The sequence below is a fragment of the Thunnus thynnus genome, chromosome 23, assembly GCF_963924715.1.
Source record: "Thunnus thynnus chromosome 23, fThuThy2.1, whole genome shotgun sequence".
Classification (NCBI taxonomy): Eukaryota; Metazoa; Chordata; class Actinopteri; order Scombriformes; family Scombridae; genus Thunnus; species Thunnus thynnus.
This window is the reverse complement of record NC_089539.1, coordinates 5,423,116-5,442,792: the sequence shown is the minus strand read 5'-3', so window position 1 is coordinate 5,442,792 and position 19,677 is coordinate 5,423,116. Positions and strand designations below refer to the sequence as shown.

The 19,677-nt window shown below is 41.5% G+C and overlaps 1 protein-coding gene and 1 long non-coding RNA gene across 6 annotated transcripts; one reads left to right on the top strand and one right to left on the bottom strand.

The window, feature by feature from the left end:
- Positions 1-980: 980 nt before the first annotated feature.
- LOC137175928 (fish-egg lectin-like) lies at positions 981-12,439 on the bottom strand. Of its 5 annotated transcripts, XM_067581869.1 has the most exons (8): positions 12,090-12,439; positions 7,658-7,737; positions 5,272-5,470; positions 4,662-4,798; positions 2,812-3,048; positions 2,342-2,562; positions 2,092-2,219; positions 981-1,581 (listed from the first exon to the last, which is right to left on the bottom strand). In XM_067581869.1, exons 4-8 carry the CDS (start codon positions 4,702-4,704, stop codon positions 1,440-1,442), a joined length of 771 nt encoding a protein of 256 aa, XP_067437970.1. In that variant the 5' UTR covers positions 4,705-4,798; positions 5,272-5,470; positions 7,658-7,737; positions 12,090-12,439; the 3' UTR covers positions 981-1,439. The 5 variants fall into 5 exon arrangements, with proteins under 5 accessions (XP_067437970.1, XP_067437969.1, XP_067437971.1 ...); XM_067581868.1 differs by lacking the exon at positions 5,272-5,470; XM_067581870.1 differs by lacking the exon at positions 12,090-12,439 and having other exon boundaries at positions 7,658-8,977.
- LOC137175930 (uncharacterized) lies at positions 8,986-18,696 on the top strand. Its single transcript, XR_010925749.1, has 3 exons — positions 8,986-11,839; positions 16,816-17,022; positions 17,207-18,696. It is a non-coding gene; the product is annotated as an uncharacterized lncRNA (long non-coding RNA).
- Positions 18,697-19,677: the final 981 nt, after the last annotated feature.

Sequence of the window (19,677 nt, the reverse complement as noted above, 5' to 3'; positions counted from 1 at the left end):
CTCAAACATAAAAGCAGAACAAAAACCTGGGACATATAAAACAAATGTAGTAATAAGATACCCCTGAAGCAAAAAATAGTACCCAGTATATAGAGTACACTACAGGACACAAATAAAACTATACGGATCACATACCTAAAACAAAGCATGAAACACTAAAACATAACATAAAACACAATAGAGCAAGATGTTAATTGCACTTGGAATGAGACCTCTTAAAAATATTTTTTGTGGCCAAAGGCACCTTACAGTATAGCTCCTCCCGGAGCACTTCCCAATTATTTTGCTCATAATGCCAGCTATTTTGATGAGTTTAGACCTAAGCCTGCAGTTGAGGTGACTAAACCATAATGTGAAGTGGAATGTTAAAACACTTTCAATCAGGATTTTGTAAACAATTTAACTTACTCACAATGACTGTTAAGTGTCCTCTGAGGGTGAAGCCATTGTGTGCATTTCTTTAAAATTTACTGTAGTTAGGATTTTCATTTTAAACTTTAAACAGTGTCAACAAGTTCCTTGTCAAATACAACAGGCTTTGTTATAAAATCCTACTTGGCACAAATAATCATTTTTGCCTTCGGGCCAAATACTCAGCTTCCTTTAAGTGATCAGATTTTCTGAAAAAGGAAACTAATACCATGTCATCTGCATCTTTAATCATACAATAATACATTTATTTGGTTCGTCCTGTATAAGCCTCTTTGAAATTACTCTTTTTTTCCAATTCCTTGGGTTGTGTCTTATGTTTAGTGTTGCTGGAAACTCCACATCAAGTCTAGGTTTTCAGCAATGTTACAATTCTGTACTAAAATACAGTAGAACCACATTCAAAAAAGCATAAATATTTATATCCAGCATGACAAACTCTGAATGAATGAATTTGCTTCCATTATCATTTAATAAAACAATAGAAAGTATTCCAGCTGGCAGGTGGAGGTTATACATTCCTGAAATTATTAAAAAAGGATCCATTGCTGTCAAGGTATATTGTATCTTTATTGCATTAGCTGACTATTACACATGCACATTTATTATTTTGATTTATTTTTGCTTCACAGTCCAACGGGTTCGAATAAAAAACCCCAGAAGAATTCAACGATTTGCAACTATTGCATTATAATATTTTCTCTAACATTGTAGTTACTCCTCTGTAATGTGCATACATCTGCGATAAAAGATTAATTCATAAAGCGCTATTTTTATTCTGATTAAAAAGTTTTGTGCTGAATCAATAAGTCAGAATCACATTGCATCTAAGAATCAGTTATTTGTTCTAAGCTTCATTTTTTACTGTTGCCAAAATCTGTGGCAGTTTAATAACAAGGAAATCACTGAATAGTTACTATTACTAACACTTCCTATAGTAATATAAAATCCAGAAAAATCCATGACAAACAGACATTCATGCACACAAAGCACCTGCCATACAGGTAGCATTAGTGTGAGCACTGCAGGAGCATACCAGAGTTGGTCACCACCCAGAGTTGGCCCAGATCGTAGCTCAGGTGGCTGATGGGCATGCACATTGAGACAGAGACCCAAGCTGTACCTTGTGGACGAACATGGGAGATGCCAACTCTGTTGAGAGAGAAGACAACATCTGTAAAACCGCCATCTCAACAATGCCGCTTCCATTTGCAGTACTTTTCATATACCTAATAAACATTTGCCTTTGAAATTATTTTAGCTTTTTTTTTTCTTTTACAAAGAAGTAGGTTTTGGTGCACATTTTGTACAAGCAAGTGCATGCCTTTATGAATATACATTAACTATATGCTGTAATTAGAGGCCACATTTTTAAACTCATCCTTCTGAGATCCATCCAGTAAAGTGTGATGGATCTTAGAAGGATGCATTTTAGCATTACACTGATTGATGGAGGTCAAAATTTTAAATATAGGTCAAAACCTTAAGACATTTTTTAGGAATATTAAAGTGTAACTGACATGATAATGATGATTAAAATATGTATTATTAGAAGGATTTTTGTCTTGCTGTATGTATTATACATACTAGAATGTATCTATAAACACAGTACAATACATCCGCTAAAATGTTTTTGCCGGGTTGTATAGAGTACAGGCTTACCTTTGGTAGACACTGCCGTTTGTGGTCACTCCAAAAACATTTCCATCAGTCCCAACTTCAACCATTCTCATAGTTAGCCCTGGCACTTGTGTCCAGCCGGTAGCACCACAGCTAGTTGGTGTGATTCTCTGTAATAAAAAGCATACATGGGGTCATAATCATGATCCCTGAGTGAATGGGGTCAATATGTCTGAACAATAACACCACCAATAAGAGTTAAAAAACATATGAGATTTCACTGGTGTCTAACCTGTGTGACGTAAACCTGAGAACGTGAGTCTACTCCCCAGCATCCATACAGTGGGCCGCAGCTGTAGTACCTCATAGTCCTTGAAAGGGAATTCCAGCTGAGGGAGCCTGCCCTGTAGGCCAAAGCCAAGCTACTTCTCAGACAGTAGGTGCTGTAGGAGCTGGGGGTTACTCCGACAACCTGGCCATCACCTCCAGCATCCACCTGCTGCATAGACAGACCTGAAAACAAACAGTTAGGGGTCAATTTTAACCGTGCACAGGGTGTGCTGTAAATGTGTAAAATGCATATTGCAAACATTGTGAATCTGTCACTCTGGGATCTCTTTATGTAAGAGCAGTGTACTGCACGAGCACTATTATATTACATGGTAAATTTGGCAAAATGAATGATGATGACCAGGTAAACTCATACAGGAAAAATTGTATTTCTTCATATGAAAATAATGATAAAAAAATAATAATAGTTACCAGAAGATTGAACAAAGTTGCCAGCTACGTATTTGTGGACCCTGTTTGAGGTGTCAACTCCCCAGATTCCTGCAGGTCCCACTGAGACATGCTTGAGTGTAGTTGAGCCCAGTCTGTACCAAGATGATCCACTCAGGAAATACACATAATTGCTGCTGGTTCTGGCGACCACTTTCCCCTGCCCAGCATCAATCTGTCTAACATGATACAGCTGTGGAGCCTCCCTGCAGGTCCAGGCTGTGAAGACAAAATCATTACTGAAGTGAGTGGAAACTTTACATACATTTTAATTGTACATTTTAATTGACAGTGACCTACCATGACCAACAGCCAGGTAACACAGCACAAGCAAGAAGACTGCAACAGCTTTCATGATGTCTCTGTTTTTGAGAGTCTGTACCCTGCAGTGCACCTCTGGATGTACCTCTGTATCTCTATGGAGCTGCTGTCCTACATCCCATCAGGTTTGTCTGGCTTATATAGTCTAGATCCACTGATCTGAACCATGTGTTTAACTACAGCCAAAACTGGTTCTGCAGGCACTTCAGGAAGGTATGAGGAAATTTTTATTTTCATTTGTTTACTTTAGTCATTTCTTGAACAAATTCACCAGGTTGGATTGCTTTTGTCATGTAGAGCCTCCCATTTTGGACTAGCTGAAGATAAAAAAAAGATTGGTGGTGACCTCTGAGGAGGAAAGCACTGATGAGGTGAGAGGATGTGTTTATGCTGACTAGAACGCTGATTTGTGAGGCCATCGATCTTGTTTGCCTGCTCAAAAATTGTTAAGCGCTTTCAATCTGCTCACTCAAGCTCATGTAAATCATCACAATGTTTAGATTAACTCGAAACCAATAACATCACTAATCTAATATCTAATAAATTACATTTGTTTTAAATTTTATTTAGCAGGAGTGATTGGCAGTTAACAATTTAGCACAAACAGCTGAACAAAACCGGAACAATACCAAACCATGAAAGTGTCATTGCTTTGTTCTCACACACTAAGTAATCAAGGGACAGGAATGGACCTGAAAGGGTACAAATGCTTTGTTGCTCCAGCTGTACCCTAGCAGAGTACAAGCACTGTACCTTTGAACATGGTACATTTTTGCACCTTCTTGTCTGTACCTCTACAAGAACATTTCTGCCTCCCTAGAGACAAAAATGTACCTTTATGTCCTGGTACAAAAATGTACCCATTGGAGAGGTACAGAATTGGTACCTAATGACGTACAGCTGGAGTGACATGTCATTTTGTACCTTTATGAGGCAAAAACGTACTCTTAAATTCAGAGACAGAAATATTTAAAATTATTCACCAAAATTTATTTGAAGAACAATTAGTTTACATCTTTTAACAAAATCAATATTTTACATGTAAACCAATTCCTTTTCAATGCATTTCAATCAATGTATTTTTCTGCAAGAACTGATTTGTCCTTAATAAGTACAAGTACAGTATATGGCAAAAAGCAGTCCTTTTCAACATTAAGTTGAAGCATAGGGCCTAAGGAGCCATTCACTAATCACTGAGTGAATTAAAACTCCATTTCACAAGTTCTCACAACAAACAAAAACTGGAGGCATTGTGAGCTGTTCATTAACCAGTTTTAAATACAAAACACACAAGCAGTGCATGTTTCACAAATTTAAACATAAAATGTAACAAAATTCTGAGTATAACATTCAGAACATTAACTAAAATCAACTTTATAACTATACTATAACTATAATTAATCAGTTTTAAATGCAAAACACTCTTTCAGATACTGACAATCACCTCTGAAGGAAGGTCAGTGTGTTTTTCAGGTGTGGTGGGTATGCAATGTTGAAAGCAAAATACATACTGAAGACTTCATCAAGGCCTGTGCACTGACACGCCTTCTCCATCTACTTTCACCACACTGAACCCTCTTCCACTGATCGCCATTTTCCAGTCATTATCCATCAGTTGTATGGTTGGATAGGGTGTAGCAGGGTCCCCCTACATAAAAAAAAACATGCAAAAAGAAGAGATTACAACTTTTGACCAATAAGTAAATTAGTTACTTAATTGGCATTTTTATTGCAAGCGAGTCAGATTTGTCAATGTTATGTTAGAGCCTCTTATGTACAGTACAAGCACTTCCTGATGATCAGTCCTGAAGTTTGACAATATTTTTGATTTTTTTCATGTATTTATGTATTTTATAGCAAAGTTATATTGAACATTTCCTGTGAACAGATAAGTGGGCTTTACACTTACCCTATATTTTTCATACCTCACTCATTAAAAGAACAAGCTGAAAAATTAATTTTAAGAATTTTGATATATGATATAATTCCTTTTGGAAGAAAAATGTTGGTCTCAGATGAAATCTAATAATTGCAGCTGCCACATTAGTTTGTCTGAATGTAAAGTAAAGCTTCATGTTTTTACTTATTTCATTTTATTTTAGGTGTTTTCACCATACTTACTCCAGTATGCGTCCTTAAGTACATGGGTATTTGTTGAGTATGTCCTTCACGGAAGGGAAGGGATTTCCATGATTTCACAACAACTCCAGGAGTAAGTTTGTGCCATGTGGTCTTTGACAGTCAGGATGTCTGGATGTGTCTTCCGATACTCACTTACTCACTTTGCAACATGTTCACATGCCTCCCCAACATACATTTCCTTTGGCAAAAGGACAGAAACATATACATACTAAAAGTCTGCACACTCATTGTACACTAAGATGCTTTGGATAAAAAATATCCACTGAACTGCATGAACAATTTGAGACCTAGTTTACAGTTGGAGTATATGCAAAAGAACAACAAAAAAACAACATTAAAAACATGAGAATAAATTACTGTAACGTCCCTCGATAAGCAGGCGATGAGACATTAGCCGATTTTCACTGCAACTTTATTGCGCACAACACCACAGGTTACTGTGGGCCGTAGCCAACGCCAAAATAACAAAAAGACCTGCCGTGAACTCTACACTAGACTCTCACTTAGCCTCTAACATCGACCACCTGCCGAGCGCCCAAAACAGTAAGAATAAAGAACAACCCCTCCTAACTCTCAGCCAATTACAGGTGTGTTGTCTCCTGTTGATCACTGTTACAGATGGCTCACATGACGGACATGTTCACTAACAGTCTGGAAATATCAGTACTACAACTCAACAGGCTTTAGGTCTGAACTAAACTAGAGCCTCCACACTGAGAAAGAGAGCTGGCAGCAAAAAGTCAGCCAGCTTGAAGAGCTCCTCAGTGACAAAGAGAGAGAAATCAGCAGGGCCAATAAAAAAAGAAGAGCACGAACCATCGCTCATATTGACACCTTGGCCCTGCTGAATGAAACACAGTCAGCTCTCAAACAGAGTCAACTGGCCTGTGATTCACTGGAGGAACAACTCAGACAGCGGCTGACTGAAAAAGAGGAGAAAGACCAGAGAGAGCTCTCAGAGAGAGTAGAGAGCCTCCAGAAGGAGCTCTCTGAGACAGCAAGCAAGGCCAGAGAGGAGCTCTCTACAGTGTGCGGAAGTTGGGAGAGGAGGTCACAGCAGTGGGAGGAGATGCTGCGGGCCAAAGATGAGATTTGGATCCACGAGGAGGCGCAGAGGAAAGAGGAGATCCGGTGCCTCACAGATGACAACCTCCAGCTTAAGGTTTGCTGCCTCAGCTCATTTTTTTTTAAATCTAACAAATGATTTCAGATTGTTTCAGAGCTTTGAAACTGAACTCAAAATATGCCGTTTTTCTCTTTTCAGGAGCTCCTGATGAAAAAGGAGAAGAGCTGGAGTCGCAGCAAATAACAACAGTGACAGCTCCCTCTTTCCCCAAACCCCTCTCCCACCTCACCTACCCCTCTACCCTTCCTACTCCTACACTCACCCTCACCCTCACTCTACCCTCACCCTTCCCTCACCCTTATCCTTACCCTTCCCTCACCTTTATCCTTACCCTTCCCTCACCCTTAGCTCACCCTTACCCTTCCCTCACCCTTAGCTCACCCTTACCCTTCCCTCCCTGCATGTATTTTCTGTAAACTGGTCATTAAAATTCAGTGACCGTGACAGTTATGAAGTTCTGTTTTTTAATTCCTCTGTTTTAAACTGTGACTTTTCTCTCTCACATGCTGTCTCACATCAAGCAAACAAAGCAGCTGCTTGGGGCCTCCAAATAAATGATGATATGTGACATTATTAGATTGTTACTGATGCATCAGTGTGTAAGCAGCATCTTATTGTTGAAGAGGGTCCAGGTAGGGGCCAGTCTGAGCTAGTTTGTAGTTGTGGCTCTGAAGCTGGAGTCAGGCCTCACCCAAAGTGGTGTTGAATGTCCTCCATTTGTACACAATCTGCCTGACAGTCGACTGGTGGGGTTCAGACTCTTCAGAAATGGTTTTGTAACTCTTTCCAGCCTGGTTAGTATCAGCAACTCTTCTTCTAAGATCCTAAGAGATCTCCTTTGTTTGAGCCACGACACACATCCTCAGACTTTGATAGTGAAGACTCAGATTTCCCATCTTTAAATAAGGCAGGGGTTCCCAAACTCACACCTGATTGTCATCTCATTGACAACATCCAACTCTAATGTCCCCTTCAAAGGTCCACATACTTTTGCCACACACAAAAATGTAACACTGGATCATTTTCCTCAATAAGCAGCAGCGGGTTGCAAATTATACAGGTAACATTTTTATCAGTGCTTGACAATGCAGATGTAATTTAAATGCATGCCGCTGCCCATACCCTCAAACCACTTGATGCTGTGTATCACAGTTCGATTTATTACAGATGACAGTTTTTCTTTGCTTGTATTTACATGAGGTCTACCAGTCAGAATTGTAGGACAATACAGATGCCTACCTCTCCCAGAATTATGTAGTGTTCAATCTTTTCTCTGAAGATGAACAGCAAGAGGATAAGTCCGGCCCTTAGGTCGATTCCTGCAATGCAGAAAAATATCCTGCTTTCACAATCACATACATTTTCAAGTGTGCAATGTGGTAATTACAGCAGATCTATAGTCAGGTTCATTAGCAAAGTGAAACACCAGCAAAGCCCTCTCTGAAGCAATGACAGAAGCTGCTTGTTGAAGGATGGATTTGGTCAACTTTGTCAAAAAACTAAGAAATATACATAAAGACGTTTTTATTGACATTCAGTATATCACTGAAAATAAAAAGCCTCAAAGCCTGTGGAATTTACAGACAATATTAAAATCAACTTTTAGAAATTTTTATTTTACTTGTTTTCAGTGACAGCAATTGACATGCCTTCAATTTCACAATATCCAAAGTTTTTACACAGATTGATAATGCTCCCCTGTATGGGGCTAAAACAGTGGCAGTTAAATTTTGGCACTGAAAATAAAATTTGGCATTGAAAACAAAACCTGAACTGAAAAAGGAACACTTTTATTGGAAAAGGTTGAATTGGCCCTGAAAAAACATCCACTGAAAAATTAATTTTAAGAATTTTGATATATGATATAATTCCTTTTGGAAGATAAATGTTGGTCTCAGATGACAGGAAGAAGAAAGAACAACCCCCCCTGACTCTCAGCCAACTACATGTGCGTTACCTCATGTTGATCACTGTTACAGGTAGCTCACATGACGGACAACATGTTCACTGACTGAGTCTGGAAATATTAGTACTGCAACTCAACGGACTTTATGTCTGAACTAACATTTCTTACAGTAACAATCATAACAGTTAAACACTAACATGAACACAGTCTGTTACATTATGCATATGGCAGTGGACTGACAAATGTTAGATTAGCTGGCTGGAATGGGTTGCACTACTCAAGTCTGCATGGGCTCCATGAGGGAGCGCCGATGCATAAAATCAATAAATTCAGAAGAACAAGTCCCTGTGGAGAATTGCAAAGAATGTTGAATGAAAGGGTAAATATACTTTGTAAAAATAAAATGAAATAAAATGGGAAATAATGGTGATGGAAAGTGGAGGCATTTCAACTCTGCTACACTGCAGTTAGCAACTTGATTAAATGAACTGAAATAAAGAGTATCACAAAGTCAAAAAGTTTACTTGATTAAAAGACCAAATTGTTCTGAAATAGCTTATAAGAGTGTAGCCTATCTAGCAACAAGCTGTAAATGTAGCTAGCTAATGTTAAGTTACGGTATCCTGAGTTAGGCTTGTATAAGTTAGCTAGCTAGCTAAAGGTGACAAAATCCACCTACCAATACCTCAACATCTCACTAATTAACATGTTATATCTTGTTTTTTTTAACCCATACAAAGCACAAAGTGTAAAAACATCACATTGTGGTTTTACAAGGTTTTATGTCCTCACCACAGGTTGCCAGACAACTAGCAGAGACTTCAAGCAGCCATAATCAATATTTTTCATAATAATGTCATCTTAGCAGACTCGCACTGTGTGTGTGTTTCTGTGTCAGTATGTACATATACCTGCCCACTTACCATTGTGCTCTGTCAGATCATCAGTGTTACTGTGTGTTGTTGTACCTGTTATACCTGTCTGCATTGCCCCTTTGGATTTGTTTGCTTGTCTGGACTGCCTGAATGTTTAACAGAACATTGATTTAGTATAATCCATTTTCATCAACCTGTCCTGCATCAGCGTCTGCATGACAAGAGCACAAGTGTTCCTTTGTATGGTATGTTATGAAGAGGATTAACACTGTCAGTGATGGTTTGAAAAGCCACCACCCTTGTACACATGAACCTGTACTCTAAGTATTTGCAGACTGGTAGCTCAACTTTATACCAGTTCTGCACAACACTGAACACATTTCATCCATTGAACTCTCTGTAAACCTCTTATTGTAAGTACTGTTTGCCAACAATTAACATAATGCATCACTTTTCCTAGAACAATTGTCACCAGTTATTTAAACATCTCAGTTGGTTCAACTATCAGCACACTAACAGCTCAGTGATCCTAATATGCCATCTCAGGGTCATACTTTAATTGTGCAAGTGCAGCAACATGCGCAAAACAGTAAGTCTTGGGTACACTATGTGGAAATCTCCAAGCACATCGGCTATTTTGTGTCATGTATGTGCAATAGCACAAAGTGCAAAAGGACTGGGTGAAGTGGAATATAAAAATGGTGGACAACATCCTCTAAAGTCTTTAAGTTTGAAATTCCCTCTGTGGGTTTCACAACACACTGTCTCCTTGCTGAGCTGTGGTGGAGGGATATGTCCCTGTAGACACCTCGTTTGTTTGTGGGACAAAACGATGGCAGTAAACCTACATGTGACTGCCAGGACGTGTTTCTGAACAAAACACATTGTGTGTATCGAGACCTGAGTTGTTGAATGTACGTCCTTACATTCAAAACACTTGCAAAGCCATTTTTTAAAGCTGTGCACTGTTTACATTCTTGTTTACTAGCTGCAATCTTCAACGCCTTTGCATGCACATTGTGACGCTTCTTTGCACATTACCACCGTCAACTGTTAATCAGTGAAATAGCGTGCGGAAACTATAACATGCCTCATGTGCACAATACAAACAGAAGGGGGTCTCAAGTAGTCAAAAACTCTGCAAGTCACTTTCTAGGTCCCATCTTTTCAGTGCATTCACATCATGAAGGGATCTCTGAATCGACAAGAGGAATGATTACAACATGGGTCTCAATCTCTGATATTTTGTGGCCCCCACCTTGATATGAAAGTTTAATGTTAGTGCGGCCCGCGAGTTTTATATGAATGGCACTTTACTGTGTTGTGTGTGGAAGGTCCCTTTATTGCACAAGCTGGAGCTGAACGAACCTGCCAATCGCAGGGGTATATGGCTGTTTCACAACAACTATGCTATTTATACAGGAAGAATGTGAGCTGAGAATGTGAATAACCTCACGCTAGATTGTGTCGTTATTTTTGCTACACAGCTTTCAGTAAAATTCAAAGGTGAATTATTAAACCTTATTAAAGCATCATTCTGTTTATTTCAGCATCATCTCTCTGTTAACGATCACTTCATTTTGTTTTGAAGCACTTTGTAAAGTCCGTTTCAACACGAGCTCTATCAATAAATCATTTATCATTCTTCTGATGTTTAATAATGATGACTGACACTTTACAGTGGTGACGGTTTGCAGAAAAATGTGATGAATTAGGGGTAAAGTCGTTTCAAATATCCACAGCAGCCGTGCGTAATGATCAGCTGTTGGAGAGCCTGTGCGTAATTCTCACTGAGGTCTGATGAGCGGAACGGACACAACTGTTGACGCACAAACGGAGGTTTAAAGACCTTTACATCCATTTTTGGCTCACTGTCACAGTAAATGAGGCTCGTGCATGTGATTCCACAGTGTGTGACATTAAAAAAACAGAACCAGGTGTATCTGCGTCTTTATAAGGCTGGCAGATAATATTGTATGTGCATATTTCTGTCACATAATGCCACGTTGTGAAGTGAATTAAAAGTTAATATATACGTTTTCATGAACACACTTATGTTTATCCGACAGAGATAATAAATACAGAGTGTAACAAAACACCGTACAGCTGATGCTGCTGTGCCATACGTCATATTTGATTTGACAACGCCGCTAGCTTCGCAGCGCCCGCTGCATCCATGGAGTTATTATAGAAAATAAAAGCCAATATATAACGCCTCCATGGCTGCATCCCATGGTTTGCAGCCATGGAGGTGCAAACCATGGGATAATGGTGTCCCACTGTCCCGGCTTCATGTTCTCCACGTTTGCTCTGCAATGATGTGACATTCACGGACAAATTATTCGAAAAAGTCTTTTGGGTGAATGGAATGTACTGAATCATTTGCGGAAAGAGACTTATTGCTCAAAACATTTTACTCCATGGTAAATGCCTTGCACAATAAACATTATAAAGATATTTCTTTATGATGCCATTTGTTTTACTTGTTTCTATGACGACGTTTACAACAACAAAAGCATGGCGGGTAATGAACAACCCGGTAGTAGTCGCCTTTTTTGCGTCTGCTACCCTAGCCTGCGCCTGCTAGGAATACCTGATGCGGCCCAGCCTCACCCAGACTCTGCCTCCAGCAGCCCCCAGGTAATTTGAGTTTGAGACCCCTGATATACAGTACTGTGCAAAAGTTTTACATTTTAAATTGGGTTATTATTATAACAAAGGTTCAGGAACAAGACCACGCTCCTCTCTCTCACTAAATTCGATCACCTGCGCCTCACTAATTCAATCATCCGTGCATAACGTTACCTATATAAACGTGTCTAACCCCTTTCTCTCCCGTTCGTCTCAGTTCTCACGCGACCTACGACACGCTTGCATCGCAAACACTTACCTCCCGCCCGTGCTCCGTGATCCACATTCCTCGGCAACATACCGCACACGACTAGATCCAGCAGTACCAACGAGATATCTCCTTCACCACCACATCCACATGGAACCCTTCTCATCCAGACGCCACGCTTTTGATCAGCTGGGATCCAGACACTCCACACACATCCACGCAATGGCCCACTCCGACGCAGCTCTTTTCCAAGCGATTAACATCATCACCCGGATGTTTGCTCACCTCCGGCGAGCTCTCAAGAAGACGGTCTTCCCACTCCTACGAAACGATGATAAGGACAAACTTTCCAACTCTGTGCAGACTCTACTTCCATCAACTCTCTCACCGGCAGCTCAAATCCTCCCGCTCTTCCGGGGTTCATTGTCCGCCGCCGGGCCGACGCGCGTCGCACACTGATGACGTTACAACGCCGCCTACTACAATAGAGCCCAGACTTCTTCAGCCCCTGTTGAAGGCCAGGCATAACTCCAAATACATACAATCTCGTTTCGCCGAACCGACAACAAAGCCAGGTTCTTCCTGCTCCTCTCTGCCTCCACCTCCACCATCGTCCAGACGGCCGCTCACTTCCGGGTTCCCCGCCCAGCGACATCCGTAGGCCGCACGTCGATGACGTCACGACGCAGCCAACTGCTTCAGCCCTCTCGCAGGGCCAGGTTGTATCTTCCCCTGTGCCTGCTCCCTCCCTGTCTGATCTGTCTCGTGTTTTTCGTCTTTTCTCTCATCCCTGTGTCTGCAGGCTGCACAATCACATACATCCTCTCATCCTTTCCTCTTCCCTTTCTTCAGCTGCAGCTACCTCTACGCTTTCGGCTCCACCTGCTCCAGCAGCTCCTTCTTTTATGTTTCTTCCCTCAGCCACCTCTGGTCTTGCCGTTACCACAGCAACTGTTGCACTGAGCCATGATGCTCCCTCTGATGGACCCACTCAATTTCCCACTGTTCTATCCCTGTTCCCCTCCCTTCCTCAACACCCAAATGTTTTTTCTGTGTCTTCAGCACCCCCCATCGCCAATCCCCTCGCTCCAGCCGTCGTTAACACTGTGCCCTCGAGCACTTTCACTCTGGCCTCCACTACTCCACTCCCCCACGGCCTGCAAAGCCAGGCTCTCCAGTTCTGCACAGCCTCCAGTTCCACCGCTGCTCCAGCCGACCACTCGCTTGTGGGTTCCCTACCCAGCGCCCCCCGCACTGCCCCCTCTTCATCCCCCGGTTCTCGCTTCATCCTCCCACTTGCTTCTTGACATTCTGGTTGCACAGTCTCCCATTATTCCTCCCTGTTAATCCCTCTCTCTCTCTGTCCACTGCAAACCCCTTGTTTCATCTCTGCGTCTATGAGCCGCACATCTTACCACTGCATCCCTTCATCCCTCACCCCCCAACCCTCATCCCTTCACCACTCGACCTTCATCCCTCGACCCTTATCCCTTCATTCCTCGACCCTCATTCCTTCATCCTCGCCCCTCATCCCTTCATCCCTCACCCCTCGATCCTTCGTCCCTTCATCCCTTCATCCCTCACCCCTCGACCCTCATTCCTTCATCCCTCGCCCCTCATCCCTTCATCCCTCACCCCTCGATCCTTCGTCCCTTCATCCCTTCATCCCTCACCCCTTGACCTTCATCTCTTCATCCCTCACCCCTCGACCTTCATCCCCTCGACCCTCATCCCTTCATCCCTCACCCCTCGACCCTCATCCCTTCATCCCTCACCCTTCGACCCTCAACCCTCATCCCTTCATCCCTCCCTCAGTCCATCTTTTATGAATCATCCTGGCTCTCCTCCGTCGATATTAATTTGTTTACAGCACCCCTTTTCGTTTCCTTCTGCCACAGCTACTATAGCTTCCTCAATTCGCCTGCTTCTTCTTATTCATTCAACCTTTATTTACATCTCGAGGAATCATTGAGGGCATGCCCTCATTTTCAGTGACATTGACTCACTATATCAACTGCTTTGCCCCAGTGAACAATTTTCATTGCAATTGCTCCTCCTCCGTTTTGTATTTGTTGTCGTTTTTCGTCTCATCCCTGTGTCCGCAGGCTGCACATACATCCCCTCATCCCGGCATCCTTCACTCTTCCCTTCCTTCAGCTGCAGCTACCTCAGTGCTTTCGGCTCCACCCGCCCCACAGCTCTTTTCTCCTCTTTCTTCCCATAGCCACTACTGGTCCTGCTGTTACCTCAGCCAGTTGCACCGAGTCACGGTGCTCCCTCTACTGGACCCACTCCATTTCCTCCTGTTCTATCCCTGTTCGTCAACCCTCATTCATCCCTCTGTATCCGACCTTCATCCAGCCCTTTATGAACCTCTCAGCTCTCATCCTACCCTCTCATCCTCCGACACCCCCAAGTGCTTTCCGAGACAACCGCACTACCCAATCCCACGACATCCTGCCGTGCTCAGACACAGCAGTTGGTGGTTTGCCTCTGATCAGCCACCTGAACAGTCCCCCCCCCCACTCTCTATGAACCGTACCATGTCATCTTCGCAGACCTTCTTTGGGGGCATGAGCGTTCTTCCAGTCATCCTCGTTCATACAGCCTACTACATCATCGTCAACCATAATAAACTAGAAATTTAAATCCTTGGCACCAGACTCAGATTCCCACCTGAAAGCCGGTCCCTCCATTTTCAGCTTCCATGCTTCCCACGGTCTTTTGTTCCCTTCACTCAATGTCCTGACCCTCTCCTGCTTCACCAACTTCGCCTGTTCCATTCTCAAGATTAAATCTTCCACCATACACGTCTACGTCTCAGTGACATTCAGAGAGCTCGTTCTCACTTAGTCCAATGAAGTTAACAAGTAATGTAAGTAATTCTTCTTGTCCTATTCTAGGAACCACAGGGGGATGACGACGTAGAAAGCTCATCGAGACATGTCCCCCACCCTGAGTCTCGACCCCCGGTTGCCTAGATGCTCCAGCCTCTTTGTGATACTATTTGGTCCCCGGTCATCCCCATGCCATCGACCCCCTTCATCCCTCTCCTATCTATCACTATCTATCCCATCACTATCCTCATCCAATCCTGAACCCTCGCAACAATCCAAATAAAACTACCTTTGTACCATTCAAATGGCGTGGTCTTTGTTAGTAATCTCTAACAATACTCTCCTTATTTTCAGAAAATACATCTTCACAACAAATGCACACTGCAGACAGAGCCGCCATCAGGCTGACATGTCATAGTTACACATTTAAAATGTTTAGGAAACAAAAAACAACAACATTAAATGATGACCTTATCTGTTATAGCTGAGCTGTCGCACCATCTGTAAACCATAAAGCATCACGGAAAGGTACTGAAGGTCAGGGTAATGGACTGAAACAAATCCTCTCTAAATAAATAAATAAATAAAAACTAGCAGAAAAACAGGCGCAGAGCACGCACACGCTGTTAGGGTGTGATTTGAAACACTGCCAGTGAAGAAGAGTGAAGTTTAGCTGGCATTTGGGTGTTAAATTCTGGATTGATTTGTGGCTCCATTTGTGGCTGTGTCACTGAGCTGGAATAGTAATAAGTGAGTTATGATGCAATATTAATGAGGAAGTTATGTTTTCACTTTTCAGCAAACAGATGTTTGCATCATAATGCACAATCAAGAAGAACACATCTATTGAGTTATAGGACTCTCTCCTCCATTTTTCCATCCTTTCTTCTCTCTTATTTTAAGTAGGTCTAACTGACATTTAAATGGCATCACTGCGTTGTCTGCTTGGGAATTTGGCAGTCATGTGTGAGTTGATACAGCCTGTGTCGGACTTTAATCATGTGGCCTCCCACTGGCTCACCAGAGAGACAGGCATGCTGAGTCCTTCACCTCCTCCTCTTCTCCTTTTCCTCCCACTCTGCCTCTCCTGGCACTTCCACAGCATGGAGCATCAAGAAGACTCGTGTGGCAGGATGTAAACACTGACACATACACCACATCATACTCTCTTGGGAGAAGTGCAACATTACTGTGAGTCAGCAAAGTTTGGTCGTGGATTCATGGCAGGACCGATTACTTTCAGTTTGTTTTATGATTCATTTATATGTGTATTCTCCTAATATGAGTCAAATGTCTTCTTTTAAAGGTGAAGGTATTTTATCACTCGTCACTTCTCACTTCAAGGATCTACAAAGAATATTCTTCCCCCCTCTTTTACTGTCTCTCTGACTCGAAATTTATCACCACCTCCCCCTGCCCCTCCCTGTCCTTTGTCTCTATAACTGGGTGCTGTTTTACTTCTGTCTCTCTACCTTGACCCTAAATAGCACCAGACAGGGCTACATCCTGTTCATTGGTAAACAGACACACTTTTCACAGACCGCTGAGCAGGTATGAGGCGTTAGGTGTAAACTCATAAATCTAAGACGCTGTGGTGCATATTAATCCATAAGTTACTTGCGAGTGCTGTACACTTTTTACTTTTTTTCCCTTGTTTTTCTCAGTCTCTGTTTTGAAGTTCAATTCAGTTAGTTTGTCATACAACTTTGTTCTATTAATTGAATAAGAGGAGCTGTAAATCCACACAAAATAAATGACATGCAAAATTTAGCATATTTCTAGCAGGAAAATTCTGATTATCAGTGAACTTTTCACACGCGTGTAGTAACATTTGAAAGAATTTCAATATTGGGATAAGATGCAGAAGTATCAGCCTTCAAAAACCCGTATCAGCTGAGCCTTTCTCCCCTCCATGAAGCTGAATCGTACCTCTTTGACAGCTCAGCCCAAGACTGATGGTGGAAGGTCGAAGGCACCTCTGGCACTTTTAAGCCTCCAAGGATGCCACTGTCCTGGGGGACAGAGGACGACAGAGTTACTATAGGCTGCGCAAAGCCTGACAGACCCAACCTGATCCATGACTGATGACAATATCTGCTCTCCGACGTTGGAGGCCATCCATCACAGGAACAAAGGTTAAGCTGTTTGTAAGTATGCCTACAATCAGTGCTACATTCACAACAATGTGTGGCCTTTATCACTGTGTCTAACCTGTTCCCTCACCATACATGTCTAATTTTTAGAGTCAAAATAAGTCATGACATTTAGACATGGTATATGGTAAGCAATGTATTACATTAATCACAATTTCTTACATATTTGTCCTCTTAGTTCTGTAGATGGAAGAGAAGACCTCACTCAACTGAATGGTTCTCTGGCCTTGTATACTCAGGGTATACCAGGCCCAGGTGCATCCTATGTTGCTGATGGTGCTGCCTTAATGGGTCCACCCCAGCAGACAGAAAAACAAGCAAGGCAAGCAAAACAGAGGAGCCCTCACAGCTGGCCCTTGCAAAAGTTACATTTCCCAAAACACTATGTAAACACTGTGGACAAAAAAAAAATCACCAAAAAATGATATAATGATGGCATTGTTGTCAGATTAGTTAAGGTGTGGTGACATTTTTCTTTCATAGTTAAGTCAACATAGAGTAAAAAGTCTTCCAAAGGACTAGAACCATTCCATTTCAAACAAAAATGTTCTTCAAATACCAAATGTTTTTGGTAGTGGAAGAGTTCTGGTAAGATGATTCAACCTGGAGAGTTTCATGTCCATCCAAGCCTTGAAAGTGCTTCAGCTGCTAGTCCCAAACTTGGTCTATGCAGAAAATAAATGGGACTTTTACCTCCAGAGACCTGAACAGGCATATCAGTAGAAAAGATGAGTAACTGAGTTAGAAAATATTTGTTTATATGAAAAAAAGGCAAAAGATACAAGCTTATGCACTTAAAAATGCATTTAGGTAAGAAACATCCAATCACATAGCTTAACATTCTGTTGCTTGTGCTGCTAATGTCAAGTAGAAGCTAAAGATAATCATTTGTAGATGCCTGATAAAAGATTCAGCAGCTTGAATCAGTTCACTTTGGACTCTGAGTGTGGCATAGTGTTTTGTACCCAATTGTAAGAATGAAATGTTTCAGTTTTCTACAGCTCTTGTTCACGCTTCTGACTGGCTTTCTCTCCACAGCAGCCGCTGAGGCTCATGGTTATTGCAGTAATTAGCCACCTGCCATTCCAAAGACTTGGTACAGACTGCTGGGCCACATAATATTTATGAGCCACAATCAAATTTTGTACTTGTTCTGTTATCTGACAACAGAAACAAAAAATATGTAAATGAGATTATTGTGAATTTGGCCACATTAAAGTGACTTCTCAGAGGCTGAACATAATGAAAACTGATGGTCAGAACATAAAGCTATAGTTTTGTTAAATCATCCAGGAGAATGATGTTTCTGTTGACAAGCACTGAGAAAATCACTAAAGGAAAAGTCAGTTGGTGTAGGCTACTATAATTTAGAGAACTTAAAGTTTCCTCTGCACATTAAAATGCAGGAAATAAACTGGAATAATCACTGTTAGACTCTCAAATCTAGTTACGTTGATAGTACCTATTATCATTTAATAGGCTGCTTCTTTAAGCCTTTAGCTTATCACCTCTGGTCTCTCTGAGATAAATCACAGAGTCTGAGTTTGTAGCACCTATAGAATACAGAAAGGTCACCTGGAAGCACAGTCCTCATGTATGGAATGGAGTGTTATAGATGCTAGGGTGTTTCTCCAGGATGGAAATATGAGAGGGATTCAACTATGTGTGTCTGTATGGATGGGAAAATTCAATCCCATGTAAAAGACAGAGTAAGCAGGGCAAAATGTTTTTTACTTGTGCATTTGGTCAAAGCTGTAATTACCAAAAAGAAGAAAATTTTGTTTTATTTATTTTTCTGCTGTGATAGAGCATCCTAAATTTGTGTTCTCCAGGGAGTGAGAATGTTTGGGTCCAGCTGACAATATCAGTAAGCCAAAGAGACATATATTTACAGTACATAAAATAATGCTTTAAAAACACAATTCAGTGTCTGAGAGAAAGAGTGGGCTGCTTTGAGCTATCATTTGTGCTTAATGTTGTTTATTAAATGTTCCAGGATGCCAGAACATTGTGTCTGTAAAGGGCAGTGCCCATTATCAATGATACACCCACGCTGACATTTACACACAACCAGCAAACATTATTGTATTTTGACAGGTGACAATTTACTTTATTTATCATTAGTACCACTATAATTACCATTCAAAATAGACCTGAGGGCAGTACAATTCCTTAATTGACACTTTTCTAAAGGTTGTGACCATGTGAGTTAATCAGCAGCAAGTGAATTTATGTTGTGTTCCACATTACAGCAAGCTGTGTACACTTGCGTATTAAGTGTCAGTAGACTTACTAGACTTAGAACAACAAGTACTAATTAGTATCATCCAATTGTTATTATGCTCAATGACAGTGTCATAATGCAAAAGTGGGTCCAAAATCCGGCCTCCATGCACCAGTGTTGACTCTGAGGGGCTTCACAGACATCACAGTATTTGACTTTGTACACATCTGCTGACATGTTACTCTAATATCAATCTACATTAAACGTTGAGTAAAGAAGGCACCTTAGAGGCAGCAGTTGACAAAACCACTCATGGTCCACTTCCTATTTCTGAAGTTTGCATGGTCTTCATCAACAGATAGTCTGTCATGTAACATTGCTGAAACTTCAATCATTCTCACTTTTTAGGGCATCTTATCCATGTT